Source organism: Drosophila novamexicana, unplaced genomic scaffold (genome assembly GCF_003285875.2).
Source record: "Drosophila novamexicana strain 15010-1031.04,08,12 unplaced genomic scaffold, DnovRS2.1 tig00000564-arrow-pilon, whole genome shotgun sequence".
NCBI lineage: Eukaryota > Metazoa > Arthropoda > Insecta > Diptera > Drosophilidae > Drosophila > Drosophila novamexicana.
The window spans coordinates 2,794,967-2,813,656 of record NW_020824810.1 but is presented as its reverse complement, the minus strand read 5'-3'; the positions used below and the strand labels follow the sequence as shown (position 1 = coordinate 2,813,656).

Below are 18,690 nucleotides of genomic sequence, written 5' to 3'. Positions count from 1 at the left end.
AATTGACCACAGAGTCGCGTGCCTCGGAAATATATTAATGGTAAAGTAATACCTTAAGATCAGCTGAAAAGCACAACTCCCATATATAAAACAGTTTAACGTGTACCAAAATTACGTCGACATCGACTAATTTTTACTCTTTTTCTTTAGCTTAACGATAGACAACTAAGAGATAAGCTAAGACTAAAGCTAAACATGTAGACTAAATGCTAAGTGCACACTAACTTATATTGATCTAGAAATGCTTCAAGTCCGACTCTATGCTGGCCACGTTTGTGTTCTGCATCAACTTGATTTTCATGGCCGCCGTGGCGCCCACCGCTTGCTGCAGTATATTGGGCGGCTTTGGCTGATTCTTGTCCGCCTCATACTGCGCTCGATGCAGCCGCTGCCGATGTTTGTACATGTTGGCGCTGCAGAAGAACGTCATGGGACAGTTTGGACAGGTGTACAGAACTTCGCCGGTGTGCGTGGATGTGTGTTCCTGTGGAGTCGAAAAATATTCTAGGTAAAGTTTGCTTTGATTTGAAATTATGTTGTTAACGCATACCTTTAGTTCCTGGGGTCGTTTGAACGCCTTATCGCACATGGTGCACTTGAACTTGCGCTCGCATTCGTGGCTGCACGGAGAAGATAAAAAAGTTAGTACTATGATGACATGTGGTTACAAGTGGACATTACTTGTGATAGATATGGCGTCGCAGGGCGCGTGCATTCGGGGAAATCTTGCTGCACACATGACAACGATGCTCGCCCGCGCTTTCCACATGTATGCTCTTCATGTGCTGCTTCAGGCCGGTCATGCCCTTTAGCCAGGCGCCGCAGATTTGGCACTGCTTCAACTCGGGCTCCGGTCGCGGTGTGTTTGAGTGCATCAGTTCCTGATGCTTCTTCAGAATGATTTTGGTGCGCATCTGTTTGCCGCACTTGTCGCATATGATAATGCTCTCCGGATCATGCATGGAGTTCATATGATTCTTTAGCTTGCGTTCAGTCAGGAATCTGTAAAGGATCAACCATTAGGTAAGCTTTTGTTGATCCACGGGAATAACTTACTTTTTGTTGCACTCGGTGCAGGTGAATTTGAATTCAGACTTGGGCACATGCTTGTTTAGCTTATGGTAGTCAATTGCCGTTTTGCTAAGGAAAGCCTTTGAGCATAGATCGCACTGGTAGGTTAACTTGGCCACGTGCACCTGTTGATGCGACTCCAAGTGCCGTGAGTTTTGGAATGACTTTTCGCAGGTGGTGCACTTAAAGTGGTCCGGATTCCAATGTACCAGCACATGCTCGGCGAGCACTTTACGCTGCGTAAACTTGCGGCCACAGCAGATCATATAGCCGGGATCCACTTGATGTGTGAGGCGATGATGGCGTTGCATTTCCGTAAAGTTGTGCACCAACAGATTGCATATGGAGCACGGCAATACATCGCTGAAGAACTTGGCAATGATGCTATCAAATTCCTCCTGCTGTTTCTTGCGCTGATCCAGCAGCTCGCGGGACATGCGCACTCTCGGCTCGGCCGGCTTGGCACGCTTTTTATATTTCTTGGGCCGCACCGGCGTACGCTTCGGTATAACGGCAAACTCAACCTCGCTGGGCTTGTCCATCGTAAAATCGGAATCATCATCACTCTGTGGACTCTCCTCGCTGCTGTCGTCGTCGAGCCCCTCGTCGAGCTGGCCAGCCACAAAGTCCTGATCATCGTCATCGTCACTAAATTCGGTGGCGTTTTCCGATTTAAGGTTTGTGTCCAAATCTAAGGTTGGCTGAGATTGCGTTTCATTTTGGGTTTCTTTAAGGATTGCTTCGCTTTTCCGTGGCCGCCCACGACGTTTTTTCGGCGTCTCCGCAGGTTCATGTGCCATAACTTCTATGGATTCTACCTGGACATGTGGAGTTTCTACTTCCGCCTTGACACGCTTGCGTAGACGTCGGCCTGGCGAGGAGTTCAGTTGGACAGTTTGCAGGCCGGCGGTGCTCTCGAGTACCTCAATTTTGGGCAGCTGTTCCAGCTCATGTTCCTCTATCTTAACCTCCGGATAGAAGAAATTGCGATCATTTGGCTCGGCTGGATCTGGATTGACATTATCTGCCGCCTGTTTAGGCGCCTCGGTGCAATTGCCCTGGGTGAGGGGGTCATCCTCCATGAGCAGCACCTTTGTCTCCCGCAGCGAACACTGCGTTGCGCTGACGAAATCGTGCAGCGTATTGAAGGCAGAAACAGTACTCCAGCATAGCGAGCAGATTTTCCGAGTCTCCCCACTACTTTGGGCCAGCTGCATGGGTAAGTGTTTGTTGATTATCTGCACGACATTCAGCTGGGCACCCTTTGCGGAATAGACATCCATATAATCATCCAGGTTGAGTGCGTTTTCCTCCAGGCATAGCAAGCAAGCGTCAGGCGCTGGCACATCTGGGGTAAGACAAAGTAAAAGTATAAATACGTATCCTTTATTTGGATTATGCGTGTACTTCACACAACTTACCCATGTTTTCCTAAAAAACTTTTATATACATATGTGGAAACTCTTTTATTAAAATAGCTAAGTAGACAATTATTTTTTATTTATTTTTGTTGCGCTGTCTTATGCGTATTTGGCCTTTTAAGCGCTTCCTTCAAAATCAATATAAAATGTGTTTTACATTTGTTTCTTTTAAATAATTTGTAATTTTATGTTTTCTTGTTGAGACAGTTTGTGGTGGGCGAGCGATAGGCGGCTAATAATATTTATCGATAGGCAGCCGATATGTGTAGTGTTGCAAGCTGATAAAAAATGTAACCTGGTTCACAATAGTTTATTTAATAGGCATCGGCGATGGCTCCCAATAAATTTAAGCATATTTAAGCATGAATACCAACAAAAAGCATTTTATGCTTAAATTAACAAGATATTAATCAATTGCTAGTTTACGGTCCAGTTAACAGCCTCAGCATTTGCAAAGCAAAGTTTGCACTCGGATATATTTGCAACGGGATTTGCGGACGCGCTCGGCGAACATAAACAATGTGACTAAAATTTGCATGGATGCTGGAAACTGTTGGAAAGAAATTATTAAATTAATCTAAAAGTTGTTGTGTATTAATACGTTGTGTGTCCAAACTGCCATTGGAAGTGTCTTAAGAATCCAGCCGGACAACCCATCGAAATATAAATGCTGAACAATGTCGAGCAAAGAGGAAATGACGGTAAAAATTGCAACTCAATTTTCCCATCTAGGTGCAGATAAATATCTTCTTTTTACAGGTCACCAAAAGCCAATTCAGCTTTTTGCAAGATAGGAAAACCTATTGGTACACTGTAAATGAAATTAAGAATGAAGCCACATGCCCAAGCTGTGGCAGATCTATTGATAAGTTTAAAAATCTAACTGCGCACGTGAAACGCTGTTTTAGCATTAAGAAAATCGGACCTATATACAGACTGCACGGCTATGTCGAATGTAAATGTGGACTCCTAATCGCAGACAACACCAAGGCACAAAAGCTGCATGTGTGCATGGTAAGTCAGAAACAAAATTAAACTTGTGACGGGCTACAAATGTTTGTTTTTCAGGGGGAAGTGCCCGCTTTTGAGCCGGATTTGACGTATGTCCGTAAGAAACCAACGCCGGAAGATCGGAAGCCGACAGATAAACGCATGTCGTTGAGCCCCCATCTGGAGCGTGAGCTGCTGCAGCCCAAGCCCTGGATACGTAACTTTGTCTCCCCCTTTAAGTTAGATATAGAGAATATGCATGACAATCCCAAGCCGGAGCCGCGCGTACGCAATTTTGATCTGCCCGTGAGCAGCAAACGGGAGCCGAAGAATGTCAGCGTCTACTCCATAGGCTCAAATAATGGCACAATTTTCGTAACTGGACAAGCGCCGCCGCCAACGGGCAATCAGAATGTGATCCTAATTAAAAAACGAGCACTGCGTCTGCCCCAGCTCAAGGGCGACAAATGCAGTTAGTACAAGCTCGTGCTAAAGTACAACTATTTATTTAATACGCAGCCCGAAAAGCATTTGAAATAAAAGATTGTATTAGGTTTTTTTTCATATGTAATAAATAGAAAGATCATTTATTATATAGTAATTGTAAAATGTTGGGCTTACAACTTATGTATTGCTTAGCTTTTTATGAAATACAAATATGTTTGCACAATTACAAAAAAAAGAACATCAAATGCGACAATAACTACGTTTAGTTTTGTGTAAAGTTTATGCATTAGTTTCGTATAGTACATACACTATATAAGTAATATATATATTGAATAGTATTTTCGGTTGTAAGTGTAAAAACGTCTAAAACTGGCTAAGAATTTAGCTGTATAAGGTTTATGTATTTGTAATTGCTAATGCTTGGTCTGGGCTGGGCGGTCCTCTAGTTTCTATTATATATAGATATATATATATATACTTTTGTGAATCTGTGTGTATTCCCAACTAGGTCTGGCTAAGTCTGAGATTCCTATACCTACTACTACCTAGCAGCAAAAGTTGGCATTTTGATAGCGAAAGGTTTAGTTTTGATTTAAGATTTTCTTTTTGATTTGGCATATAGTTTAGTATAGTGTGTGCGTATATAATTATGAAGAGTATGCTAAAGCGTGTTTTGTCGTGTTTTGTGCTGCACAGACAAGAGATTTTGGTTGTAACAAATTTTGATTGCGATTACACAGTTCATGCACCGAGAGTGTGGATGTGTCGAAGCCTGGGCATGGCCTGGGCTGTAGCCCATCTAAATGCGTTCGGTGACATAGACTTTGGCGGATGCCGGCGCGTTAGTCCTTCGCACGGCAAAGGTGACAATGATGCCGATCACGACCAGGGTGAGTCCGATTGCGCTCGTTATATAATGCTCAATCAGTTGGTTCTCCGCACTGCAAGAGCAAGTCATATTATAATATTAACCTGTTCCATTTATAGGATTTGGGCACCCACCTCAAGTTTGGATCCTTGGCAGTTTCGCGTTCCTTCTCGATAATGCCCGACACGGATGTGGCAATCGCCAGCCAGAAATTGGCCAAACCCAGGCTGGCGTGTATGGGCACCATGGCGGAGCGGCAGCTATATGTCTTGTTCTCACAGCAGAGCATCACCAGAAAGCTAAATCAAAGCCGGATTGGCAAATCCAAAGCGTAATTAGAGCCAGAGACGATCAAATATAACTCAACACCTACGTGAAAAAGCCAATTACGAATTGCAGCAGAAACATGCCCATTGTCACGAAGCCCAGCCACGAGTGCAGACTGTAGAAGTTAACCTTTTGCAATGCGTTGTGCGAATCGAAGACGGAGAGGAACCCGAGCGCAATGCAGGGTATCGCAACGGCATGAAAGAACATGTGAATCAGCTTCACATAGATGTGCTTCACGCAACGGCACAGTCGATAAATTAAAATAGCTGCAATCGAGATCTTCAGTCGAATTACCCAAAAGACAATTCTATTTCGTATGGACACTTACAAAATCCGGAGAGCGTTACGAAGCCGGCGACCATCAAGATGGGATGTAAATTGAACTGCTGCAGCGGTCGCTCCGTCCAGGCGAAACCTCCGCGATAGAACATGACCCAGAATAGCGTGAGTATCAATACGCCCACCAGTAAAATGGTCGAGAGTATGACAATCAGTAGGTATTCACACCAGGAACAGCAGTTCCAGGCATTATCCGGATCCTCCTCATATCGCCTGCAATTAAATTCAAGCACATAAAATCCCAATAAGTTTCAGTTTGTATCGCAAAGAATTTACTTTTGTTTAGGCTTGCCGCGTATAGCTCGATTCAGTTGATCTATAAAGCTGCCATTTATTATGTCCATTTATCCAAGTTAAACCCGACCTATTATGCTGCATATATATACATTAGAGTTCCTCTGTATGTCATAATTGCAGCTAGAGTCTGCAAATTTATCAGTCCGAGTTTCTCAGTCGTATCTCTGTCCGACTCTTTGTCTGTCTCTCTGTCTGACAATCTCTCTCTCTCTCTCTCTCTCTCTCTCTCTCTCGCTCTCTCTATTTCTCTGTCTGGCTCCCTGTCTCTCTGTCCGTCTGTCTCTCTATCCGACGTTTTGTCTTTCTGACTGTCTGTCTCTCTGTATGCCTCTCCCTCTCTCTCTCTCTCTCTCTCTCTCTCTCTGTCTCCCTCTCTCCCTCTCTCTCTGTCTCTCTCTCTCTCTTTCCGTCCCTCTGTCTGTCCGTTTGCATAATTACATAAATTTCTCTTGGGCTAAACCAGACACTAATTGAATACGCAGCTCTAATCTGGCTTAATTGATTTATAAAGCAAATATTTACTGCGGTCATCATGAATGGGTACTACTGTACTCGCAATTATCTCATTTGCCCTGTCAAAGGTAATTGCCGGACAGCTCTATTCTGTCTTTAGATCTTTAAAGGCATTTCAAGCAGCAATATTTCTTACTTTTTTTTCGTATAAAATTTTTAATTTTTTATCTCTTTTTTTTTTTATTTGTTTCGCTTTAATATTGCCCATTGAGTTTGACAAATTTGCATTTCAAAAGTAATCAAACGGTTTTTTTTATATTTTTAGACTTTTTTTTCAATATTTCTTCGTTATTTGACAGAAATTGAAAAACCTTCTTTGGGTTTGGTAAAAATCGAGGGGCAGGAGGCAGTAGTTATTATAGATTCATGTCTTATATTTTAATGCAAGCATTATTTTTTTTTTTTATATTGTAGATCTGTCCACACGCTTCGAACTCCAGCAAATGGCTTTCAACTATCACATGAAATATAGTTCATATGAAATTGGATGCCAATTAAATTTGTTATTCATATCATTTTCGTCATTATGTTGCGTGAGCTGCTGCTGCTGCTGCTGCTGTTGTTCATATGACAAAACATTTGAGAATGGCGATGATCTCAGTGTCGAAACAGATGCATTGTTGCGGCAGAAGAGCAGTGGGTGCCAATGGGATGGACTGTGGGATTTCTCACAGAGATGCTGCCACACACATATTCAATTCGAAGAGCAGCTGCCACAAGAAAACAGATACAAACAAGTAAGAGCCTCTAGTCGGGAGCACCCGACTGGGGTATACCCTAAACCATTTATATAGTTATCAAATTCAAGATATATATACTATTCAAGAAGCTACTTGTCAAGTTTGATGTCTTCAGCCCTTATAACTTACGAGATTTGCTCAAAAAACAGGGTTTTTATAGATTTTGTATATAGATTTTGATCGATTACTTTGAAACAGGGCAAGGAGGCGCTAGGAGCACCTACATTTCAAATTTCAACTTTCTAGCTCTTGTAGGTGCTGAGATCCTTGCATTAATACATACATACTCGACTATGGATGCTGATCGGCAATATTTGTGGTGTCCTTCTGCCTGTTACATACGTTTGTACACTTTTAATGTGTTTGGGGTATATAAAGAGACGCCAAGTGGCCAGAGCTGGGCTGGAGGGGGGCTGGGCTGGGCTGGTGGGGGCTATAGCTGAATGGAGCTGTGGTAATTAGGCGCATTTCTGTTGGCCAACGAGCCGCTTAATCATTTCCAAGTGCAGTTGATTTTGCGCTGCGGTTGCACTTGAAGTGACAGCAAAACAATTCCAACAAAACGAAAGCCAAACAAAATGATTATTATTTAAATTAATAGTGCGCACAGCAAAGAAATCGGTCGCAGCGTGATAATGAAAGCAAAAGCCAAACACATTAAAAATCAAGTAAAAGTGATGATGAAGTTTCGCGTACTAGACTATCCCATACCCTAGACTCTGACTATAAAATGCATGCTTACCCCATATAAAATCGATATTTATCGATTTTGTAGATTGGCATAAAATCTCTTATCCTTAAAGACGGCATTCGAATAGTTGTTTATAATCAGATATTTCCTCTTATAGCGCTTACATTTCGATCTGGGTGTGTGTATCTTTTTGGGGCCTTAAAATAACGAATATAAAATCGATATTTATCGATTTCTAGATTGGCATAAAATCTCTTGGGCTTAAAGACGGCATTCCAATAATTGTCTATAATCAGATATTTCCTCTTATAGCGCTTACATTATGTTCTGAATAGAAAATCGATATTTATCGATTTCCGATAACCTATATGCCAAGCTAAACGCCTTCAACTCCTTTCTGCTTTTCATGCAGTCAGGCAACAAGACTAGATGCTCGCTAGCATTTTTAATGAGTATAGGGTATTATTATTAAAAAAAATCAACTTGTTTAATACCATACTTAAGCACGCACTTTCTCAAGGGGAGGGGGGGGGTAGACGGGGGTAAGGAGGGGTAATTGGGTTTGGGTACCGACTGCATTGTATCACTTGCATCATTTTGTGATACGCGACTCGTAATAAACGCTTTAATTAACATGCGCCGCGGCATCCGTCAGTGTCTGACCAAATGACCGTCCGTCTGTCTGTCCGCCCGTCTGGCTGTGCCCCACTGACGTTGTTGTTGTTGTTGTTGCACTGACAGTCGCTGCATGCCTCGGCGAGCGATGTCAATGAACGGCCAATGCAACAAAACAAACAATTTATACATATATATATGTATATACCCTATACCACATGTTATGGTGAGGGGGTTGGGGCTGTGTGTGCAGGCTGCAGCATTTAGTTTTCAACACATTGCACAAGAGAGTGTGGGCGGGGGCCTAGCTGCAGAAGCCGCTTGCTTTAACACACATTTCACTTGCCGCCCAAGTGCAACAACGACCACAAATTGTTGTTGCAGCCACAGGAGGGGAAGGGCGGGGGGGGGGGGGGGGAATAGAGGGGGGGGGCTGGCAGCCTGCATGCAGCTGCATCTTGTTGTAGCTGCATCTGTATCTGCATCTGTGCAGCTCTTTCACTTTTTTTTTTTTGTTTTGAACTGGCTCTGGGAAAATTTCGCTAAAAGCTTTTGCTTTTGCTGCGTTTGTGCAACAACTCGGTTTACATAGTCGGCTGCAAGTTGCAAGTGCAGACTAAACCTGAACCTGAAACTGCAGCCGCTGTTGCAGCCATGGCTTTCAATGTGCCTGCTGCTGATTTAGCGCCAATTGTTGCTAATGGGTCAGCAACAATTTGCGGCTGTTGACACTGCCCACAACAACAACAACAGCAGACTTGGCTGGAGACTGCCTGGTGCCAGGCGTGTCTAATGAAGGAAAGCGCCAAATCCAAAGCCTAAGCTGACAGTTCCTTAACCGCAACAATCTTCATAGACACGGCGAAAGCAGCCGCAGCTACAATCAGCCATAGATGAGTGTATTACAATATTGAAGCCGACATCTGCAAGCCCAATAAGAACTTATATATAGATACATATGTCTGATCTATTTCAAGGTTTAATTCCAAACTCTCCACTCCTATTAACATCAGAGATTTGCAAGATACTTGTGATTATTATTCTAGTCTAGTATAAACTACAACGAGAATAACAATTTAAAGGTTATTTAAATAGCTACACACACATTATGTATAAGTACAAATAGCATAATGTCCGTCAGCTTTTATCTGGCTGTTTGTCTTGTGGGCAGGCGATAAGCTCATGTGATTTCCACACAGTAGATACAAATGTATCTGAAACGTAGTGCAAACAGCTATGCCATAATGAGAGCCCAGCCATGAGTTGTCTTTGGGCAGTTAACTCTGCCAGTTGAAAGCGGGCTAATTATGGTTAAAACAGCTGATGGATGGCACTCAAAACTGGAGCGCGACTCGTTTAACTGCAACAAGCATACAACTATTGACGCGGCACAGATACAAAAGTATCTGCAAGTGCTGGCTGCGTGTATCTGTAAGTACACGCAGCTTAAGTAGGTGTTTGACATGCAGGAAACTTGGGCACAATTTCAATTAAAACGAATTAAAACTACAATTAAACCTTAACTAAATTAAAACATATGCTCGCAAGCATGACGGAAAATCAAGCTCAGAAAAGAAACAGGAAAGAAGGGTACGCCGAACATTTAATACTCTAGCGAGACCCAACCTCATAGTGCCCATATCTAAGAAGCGCAGGTTATGGTTTATATTTATTGATGAACAAAAATGTTTTCCATGCAAGAACCTACTTTTCGTCCGATCGTTCCTATGGCAACTATATGATATAGGTGCAACAGCAAGAGGGACGAATGCAAAGTTTCAGGCTTTAAAACTGAGCGCCTACTTCGCATAGAAACAGCCGATGGAAGGGCAGACGGAAGGACCTGATCAAGAATATCTATACTTCGGGTTCGGAGATGTTTCCTTTCACATTTCACGACAAAATTATAATACCCTGCTCTGGAAGTGTATCAAAAGAAAAACAGACGCACACAATGTGTGTGTGTATCCTGCGGGTTAATTATGATGAAGTGCGCGTAACGAAGCTTAGCTACAACCAAGTGTAACTTGTATCTATGTGTGTGTAGCTGTGTAACTGTGTGTGTGTGTGTGTGTGTATCTGTGGTGTTGCTTTACAATGGGCGACAATTGTTTACGGACAGAGCGCCGTCTCGGGGAGTTTCAATTGAAACATTTTCGTGCGGTTGCTGCCCCGTTTTGTTTAAAAGGCCTGCGGCTTGTGTTTCGCCTGCATGTGTGTGTGTGTGTGTGTGCGCGCTGGTAATTGTATCTTAAAGATACAATCATAAATTCGCAGTACTACAACTCGACACGCAGCGCAAATGCGACACTGTGTGGCAGTTGCCCTGCAATTTATTCATTGAATTATTGTATTTATTTATCATATTTATAAACATTTCTTCTCTTTTTTTTTTTTTTTTTTTTTTATTTAGCTCGAATTCGAATTAAGAGCCAGGCAGCCTGGCTCACAGTACTCTATTTAAAGCGGCATATGCAGTCATATGTATCTACCCCCAAAGCAGCATATAATTTATCAATTTAAATGTTTTTGAGCCTGTCTTTTAAGGCAGAGGGCAGCTCGACGAGTTGCAAGTCTCAGTTTATTTGGCCTCCAGGTGAACTGAGGGGATGGCCTAGGTTAGGTGTCTGAGAGACTAAGAAGCGATAGATCGCCTGATTAAAAAATTTAATTTTTGATTATTTAAATGAAAAAAAAAAAAAAACATTAAACAATAATACAGCTGCCTTTGTTCACGTCCGAAGCTTACACAAACTATTTTACTATCATTTTCAACATTTGTACCGATAATGTTCTAACATATTACAGACTCTATATCCTGTACGACAGGACCTCATCTTAGCCAAGGCTTAGGCTTAAGGCAAAAAAAAAAAAAACGGCTGCCTTCGTATAGGTCCGAAATTTCCACGAATTACACAAACTATTTTGGTATCATTTTCTACATTTGTTCCGATAATGTTCTAACATATTAAAGGCACATTTTCCATTAGATAAGACCTCGTCTCAGCTGAGCTTTAGGCAGACAAGATGTGTCAAATATGCTTTAATTAGCAGCAAAAAAGCCTTGATATGCTAATAAACAGTCCAGATATAATTCTTTACTACAGCCCAGCTATATTTGTGAACTAATTGTTGTATAATCTGTTGAATCAACATGAAGTTGATTTGATGAAGAGCTAACTTACGCTGTTGTCGTTCCTCCACGCGGCATTTTGCCCAAATGACGATCGCGCATTTAAGCGAATTTATGTAGATTTTCCTTTTGTTGTTTTTAGTTTTTAGTTTTGTTTTTGTTTTTCTTTTTGGCGCGCCAAGCAAACCGGCGAGCACACGGCGTATACGTAATTAATACGTCACAGCGCGTCTATTTTTTTGTAGATCGCAAATCGAGATCGCGAGCGTTTGGCTAATGTAAAAAGCTTTTCGGAATTTCCCACAAAAAATATTTGCAATTCGTTGAAGCTCTCTAAAAATTACAATTGAAAATTCAATTCGTTAGATTTGAAGCTGAGCCTGAAGCTAAGACTGAAGCTGAGTCTGAAGCTGAGCCTGAAGCTAAGACTGAAGCTAAGACTCTCTCAGTCAAGATTAAATAAAAAATAATTTAAAAATTTGCTTAATCGCTAGACGAATATATAAGTATATCAATCGGACATTTAGAGAATCGACTTGCTAATCAGCACGTTAATTTGTCAGGCACAATAATCTAAGGCATTCTGGAAAATAAAAAATGTTTTAGTTTCGCTTTGGGTTTCGGTACCCAAAGATATTCAAGAAGGTAACGTGATTGATGTCTTGTGGTATGCAAATGTGTTGCCTTTTCGACAACTTTCGATTTCATTAAATGAAAGACAATGTAACTGGCATCCATAGATATAGGTTCAGCTGTTTCTATTTAAAATGAAAACCAAACACTTTCTATATAAGAGCGCAAGGTTATTGTTTATATTGTTTCCTTTTGTTCTCTGGCAAACACAAAATACTTAAATCCACACACACACAAACACACACACATTTGTTTTCCACACGATATTCAAATAACGCCCGGCAGCCGCAATTAATGTCCCTTGCCGATCGACAGCGAATGAACAACTGAAAAACCAACTGAAAATGCTGGCGGTTTGTGTGTGGGATCTGCTGCCGGCGCGAGAGAAATGGCTGCTGCCGCTGCTAAAGCTTTTGTCCGTTTTATTTTAAATTGATAACGTATAAACAAAATAGAACATTTTAATTCTGAGAGCTTATTTATTTTGTCTTTTATCTATAGACACATCTATTTGTGTTTCAATAATATTATTAAGCAACAAATGCGACAAGCTTAAAATCAAAATTAACGTCAACAGACTGTGCATGCAATGCTGCTGTTAGGCATATGTTAAACTCAAATAGGCACTGTTAAGCTCAATATGTTGTGCAAGGTTGATCAAAGCGAAGACACAAACCAGCGACAAGCTTTGGCGCCATATTCAAAAGTGTTTTGAATTGAAGATATTAATTAAAAGTAAATATGTTTAATGAAATCACACTTAAAATAACTCTATAACTGTCTAAATAATTTTGGCAGATTTGTATAATATTTATTTCAAGTGTATCTCTCATAAGATAATAATATTAACTAGCAATTGCATTTTACAAGCGCATGTGACCTTGTTGTTGCTTTGCTTGTCAACACATTTTCGAGACTTTTAGACAAATATTATAAAAGATAGCCGCAGCTGCCTGAGTTTCTGCAAATATTATAAATGATTTCAGCTGACAGCATGATAAGAATAGTAGCTCTGATAAAAAATATGACAAACAAGGTGTCCAATTCTACAATAGTCCTGAGGTCTTGGTTAATTTGCTGCTCTATTAATAGAGAATTTTCATTTATTTATTAATAGAGCTTCATTTAATAAGTGCGCACAGGGACATCAATCAGAACATCTGCCTGACACGGTTACCTAACTAATCAAATGTATATAAATAATAGATGAAGTTTGTAAATGCTAAACGAAACTGGGACACTTCTATTCGGGTCGGTTAATTACAGGACATTGAGGGACACACAGAGAAGCCTCACACACCCTGCTAATGCGTGCTCATTACACACGGCAAGGCTGCTCAGGTGCGAAACACGAGACAACTGGCAACTCCTTGAAATGGACGCGTTTTCGTTTTTGGCTGAGCGCGCCCACAAATTACTTCAAATCGAAATGAAATGAGCAAAAGTTTCCAGGTTAAAGCCACAAAATATGTACGTAATTACATGAGGTGAAAGACGAAAAAAAAAATAGAAAATAGAAAATGAAAACAAGGATATGGTTAGGGAAAGAACTGTGCGCACGCACGCGATCAACTGTTGAATGTGTGTGCGAAAGGTGTGCGAAAGGTGTGCGAAGGTGTGCGTGTGTGTGTGGTCTGTGTGTGATTTGCGAGCTGCTCATATTAAAATAGAATTTACGACCTACCGTGTACATGGATTAGGAAATTGGCGCATTAAAAAACAAAGGCAAGGAGTACGCCAGGTCTAAGGGTCGCCCCCTTGCCTCGCGCCCTCGCTTTGGGCCAAAGGGCGTGGCCCAAATGCTGTGCATTAATAAAGCGGCGTATACGTAACTTGGTGTTCCTTGGGCCCAATGGAAATGTAAATGGTTACACTTGGGCCCATTACGGAACAATTAATGTGCACAGTTTTAACGAGCTAGTTTGACGACAGCTCCGCGCGGACGAGCTCAAGGCAGGCTCCCGAGCCCGGGTCATATAACTAGCACGGCTGGGCTCAGCTCAGCTTAGCTCTCGGCTAGATGTCGCCCAATGCTAGGCGCTCCAGTTTCATGTGCTTTCCAATTCAGCTTGACACAATTTATTTAAATTTCTATTTAACTTTTTTTTTGTTTTTTGATTAGTTGATGGACTGAAAGAGCGCAACAACAGCACATGTCTCCTTAATTCGTTAGCAGATAGAACAAATAGATCTTCAAAACATATGCGGCAAATACACATGTGTTGACATTGCTGCAAATACCCTGTAGAAACGGGCGACACAAGGTATATATATAACACTTAAGCAGTAGCTGTTGCGTCTATCGATCTGTTTTTCTGACTGAGACTGAGACCTTGCAATTCTTTAAGATACTTTTGTCTAACTGTATTTAAACAAAGCCTACTTCTATACAAGCTGGACATATTCATAGCCTGTTTAAATTTTTACTCTGCGTAAAGTTTCCTCTATCATAATGCCAAAACTCAACGGATTTATATAAAGAATAACTTTTTGTTCTTGGTTTGACCTCAAGATAAATTTTGCATTCAATTTTGACAAGACATTTTTTTTTGTCGAAATATGTATATCTGATTATTTTGACACCCAAGTGGGATGTCTTGGCTAAAACTCAAACGATTTAAATGGGGAGCACCTTTTTTGGCCTAAGGATCAAAATAAAAGAATAAATATCCCAGAGGACATAAATAATATCCCCGAGTAGCAGTATTGCATATTAGCAGACATTTAAGACTTGGCATTATATTTTGAAGATCTTAAAATACATTGTCTTAATAAATGGACTCACTTTTCATCTGGCGGCGGCGGCATTTCAATGCCATTGGGCGTGCCCGGCGGCGTCTTCTCGTTCTCCATGATGGCCAGCGGTGGCAGGGGACTCACCGAATTGCTATCCATGTGAAGGCAATCACAATTGTTGATAGTTTGCTGCTGGCCGCCTGTCAAAAGGATGAAACATTAAGAGCTGTATCAAAAATCGGAGTCCAACTGCAGCAGACAGCAAGAGACTATTTTTCCCTCTATTTTTTTTCCCCACCCCCCCTTATTTTTGGCTTTTTATGTGCAGCTCATAAAAATATTTTCCATAATATTTAGTAGCAGCTAAAATGGGAGTCAGAAGTGGCGAACTGTTGCTGACAGATGCGGACACGGATCCAGCAGGGTCTGCCACTGGAATAATATGGGGGGCGAAAATCTCAGCCGCTGGCCGTGCGGTTGTTCCAAACCCCCCCTCCCTCCCCTCTTGCTACCCCCTCTGTGGTGATGAATGGCGGCGCCGTTATATGCCACTTTTCATTACGTAGCTGCCAGCTAAGTGTGTGTGGGTGTGAATAGCTGTGTGTGTGTGTGTGTGTGTGTGTGTGTGTGTGTTCATTCGCTCTGAATGGAAATGAAGCTGCAATCTCTGCCATATTGTTGAATGAATTGTGCAGTCGAGTGCTGCCGATAACTGATCCATTTCTCTCTCTCTCTCACACACTCTCTCTCTCTCCCGCTCCCTCTCTCTCTATATATTATTTAAGCTTAAAATGGAAATTTCGTTTTATTTTTGGATATTATGGGGCGACATGCACAAAATGCTCGCCCAAAGGTAGAAATGCGGCATCAACATATTTGAGTGCATTGCACTTGAGCTGCATTCAAGAGAAAAACAAGTTGGGGTACTTTAGCTTTTTGATTGGCTTTGTGACGTCAAGGAGATAAGCTCATGGCAAGCATGTGCTAAATTTCTAGCTCAAATTTTGTATGTTTATAGATTTGTATTTGAAAAGAAAAGGAAATAAGCCTTGCGTGATAAAAAAAAAGTCCCATGTGCAATAAAGGGAATTAGTTTTATATGAGAGAAAAAGTCCTTTGTGCAAAAAAGGGAATAAGTCTTACGTGCGAGAAGAAAGTACTTGAATATAAATAAATAAAAGTGAGCTGAAACTAACTGAATATCAGCTCAGACAGCTCTTTGGTCATTTAAGGGCATACAAGTTTCGGTGTGGCGATATTCAATTTGTGTGTGTTTTTACTCTTTTGTTTGTTATTGTGCGCTGTGGCAGACATAGTCGACGTGTAAAATTGACTATCATACGTCCGAGTGCGTTCTGCAGAATCGTTGAGAGCGCCAATTTCCGACATGGATGTCGCCTCGTGTCGCAGTTTGATTGAAGTCTCTCAGCCTGGCCCACACACAACTACTACAACTACTACTACTACTACTACAACAAAAAGTACCAATAATTATACGCAAGTACACACACGTCTGTTCTATTTATTGGCAGTTCATTGAACTCAGCCCAGGAGACATTTGATGGACACTTCAAACTTCCTTTTAATGCATGAGTTTTCCTATCTATCGAATCGCTTTGCATAATCGACATGTGTCCATTTCTCAGGCTCGACTTGGCCAATGGCCAATGGACACAACCAATAACTAACCTCCCCCATACTACCTATACAGCCCATAACTGTACTAGACTGTCCTTTTACCTTGTTTACCCTAGTCCATTCCGTACTTGATTTGTGTCACAACACTTTTCCAACTTACAAATTGTTGATCCATTCACACAAACAACCCAAACTATTCCATCGACCTGCCTGTGGAATAGTAACAACACTTTCCTTGAATGTGTACGCAGCACAGAAAACTGTGGGAACTACGCGCAAATTTGATTGGTCTGATACACTTGGAGAAAAAGGACTATCTGAAATGTATATGGTATGAATATTACTTGATTAATGGGAATTAATGAATCAAATTTCCCGACAGGATTGTTCTTGAGGAAAAGCGACCTTCTTGGTTCAAGAATAAGATAATTATTATAAGAATTTGCATCATATGATCGATGGGGATGAAGAAAAGGATTTCGGACAAGATCTTGCTCGAATGTGTTCGATTTGTATTATTCTATTTGGGAATAAAATCCTAGGACTTTCCTAGCTGTTCAATTGAATATATTTCGACTAATGCTGCACTCCATTAAAATTCACTCTCTACAATTCATGTCAGATATTCTAATCTTTGGATCTACAAATTCCGAGAGGAAACACACATAAGTCCATGTCTCAATTGCCGACTGCACACAGAGAGCGCCATTGCGTGAGGGAATTATAAGGGGGAGGGGAGAGAGGGAATTATAAGATATGGCTAGCTAGCACTTATTGCCCGATGGCCCCAATTGTACGGCTAGAGGCGCCCACATATCAGTGCCCAGACCCAATTTGATATAGGAAACTGCACATTATGCAATGCGGCGTATTCGTTTCCGTATCCGTATCTGAATACAATAACAAAAGCCATGCAACCGAAAAACTATTCGAAATATGTTTGACGCTTCGTTTGAATCTTTTGCGTATATGCATTAATAATGAATGAATGAGAAAGGCTCAATTAGCTAAGCCTGCCACTAGTCTCCCGTTTTGTAGAGTATATTCTATCTGCGGACAAAGCTTAATAATCCGATTAAGCGTAGTTTCTTTTTTTTAAGGGTAGAAAAAACTTTGGGGCTTGCCGGAAATGGTTAGAGGTCCGGGCAATTACAGTTGTTCTTGTTGCTGATGCTGATGCTGCTGCAGTTGTTGTTGTTGTTGTTGTTGTTGTTGTCGTCGCTCTGCTGCCAAACAATACAAATAATCGGTCGTGTTACTATAACCTACCCCAAGTTGTTATACAGTGCGCACTGCGAACTATTCAAATTCCAAATGACTTTTCACTTATGCGCTTTAATTAATAAATCCATCAAATGTTCACTAATTAAATGCCGTTGCAGCGCGATTAACTTCTCTTTAATTTAGCATTTTAGCTAAATATGCTAAATATGCAAGCGCACGATGCCACAAAACAGGGGGAAATATGCCAAAGCCGCGCCACGTCTGCTCGCCACGAATGCTGCGCTCGAACTAAATTGTTTGCCGGCAGCATTCGACGCGCTGGGAACATCGAATAATTCGTTCGATGTTGTTGTTGTTGTTGCTGGTTGGCTTGGGGCTTGGGGGTTTTCGAACAACCCAACTTCGTGTCGTTGCGTGACAGTGGGACAAAAGCATTCAAAACAGACTGGAAACATTGGGCGGGTCTCCTCTGATAAGTGAGTGCAGTTAAGTGGCTCGATGAGAAATAGTATTATTATTGTTATTAATAATTGTATTAGTATTAGCTTTATTATTATTGTTATTAGTATTATTGGTATTAGTATTAGCTTTATTATTATTGGTATTAGTATTAGCTTTATTATTATTGGTAATAGTAATATAAGTATTAGTATTAGCTTTATTATTATTAGTATTAGTAATTGTATTATTATTATCATTTTTATTATTAGTAGTTGTATTAGTGTTATAATTATTAGCATTGTTATTATTATTATTATAATTAGAACAAGTATTAAATTTATTATTATTGTTATTACTATTAATAGTATTAGTAATAGCTTTTTTACTATTGGTATTATTATTAGTATTAGGATTATAATTATTATTATTATTATTATTGATTAGTATTATAATTATTATCATTGCTAATAAGTATAAGTATTAGTATTATAATAAGTATTAACATTATCGTTATTATTAGAACCAGATCGATTTTTGATGTGTTTCTAGACTAGACCCTAATA

General features: G+C 40.7%; 3 protein-coding genes across 6 annotated transcripts; 1 reads left to right on the top strand and 2 right to left on the bottom strand.

Moving 5' to 3' along the window:
* Nucleotides 1-95: 95 nt before the first annotated feature.
* LOC115762509 (transcription factor grauzone) lies at nt 96-2,529 on the bottom strand. The gene is made up of 5 exons (XM_030704752.1): nt 2,493-2,529; nt 1,057-2,419; nt 682-1,002; nt 551-620; nt 96-484 (listed from the first exon to the last, which is right to left on the bottom strand). Exons 1-5 carry the CDS (start codon nt 2,494-2,496, stop codon nt 236-238), a joined length of 2,007 nt encoding a protein of 668 aa, XP_030560612.1. The 5' UTR covers nt 2,497-2,529; the 3' UTR covers nt 96-235.
* Nucleotides 2,530-2,808: 279 nt separating this feature from the next.
* On the top strand, nt 2,809-3,973 carry LOC115762516. The gene is made up of 3 exons (XM_030704769.1): nt 2,809-3,193; nt 3,252-3,506; nt 3,561-3,973. The coding sequence occupies exons 1-3, from the start codon at nt 3,170-3,172 to the stop codon at nt 3,957-3,959; spliced, it is 678 nt and encodes a 225-aa protein (XP_030560629.1). The 5' UTR covers nt 2,809-3,169; the 3' UTR covers nt 3,960-3,973.
* A 735-nt stretch (nt 3,974-4,708) lies between these two features.
* On the bottom strand, nt 4,709-17,928 carry LOC115762515 (cytochrome b reductase 1). Of its 4 annotated transcripts, none has more exons than XM_030704765.1 (6): nt 17,732-17,928; nt 14,874-15,024; nt 5,456-5,679; nt 5,171-5,393; nt 4,932-5,096; nt 4,709-4,870 (listed from the first exon to the last, which is right to left on the bottom strand). In XM_030704765.1, exons 2-6 carry the CDS (start codon nt 14,981-14,983, stop codon nt 4,729-4,731), a joined length of 864 nt encoding a protein of 287 aa, XP_030560625.1. In that variant the 5' UTR covers nt 14,984-15,024; nt 17,732-17,928; the 3' UTR covers nt 4,709-4,728. The 4 variants fall into 4 exon arrangements, with proteins under 4 accessions (XP_030560625.1, XP_030560627.1, XP_030560628.1 ...); XM_030704767.1 differs by lacking the exons at nt 14,874-15,024; nt 17,732-17,928 and adding exons at nt 11,508-11,788; nt 12,336-12,422; XM_030704768.1 differs by lacking the exons at nt 14,874-15,024; nt 17,732-17,928 and adding exons at nt 11,508-11,788; nt 12,322-12,337.
* Nucleotides 17,929-18,690: the final 762 nt, after the last annotated feature.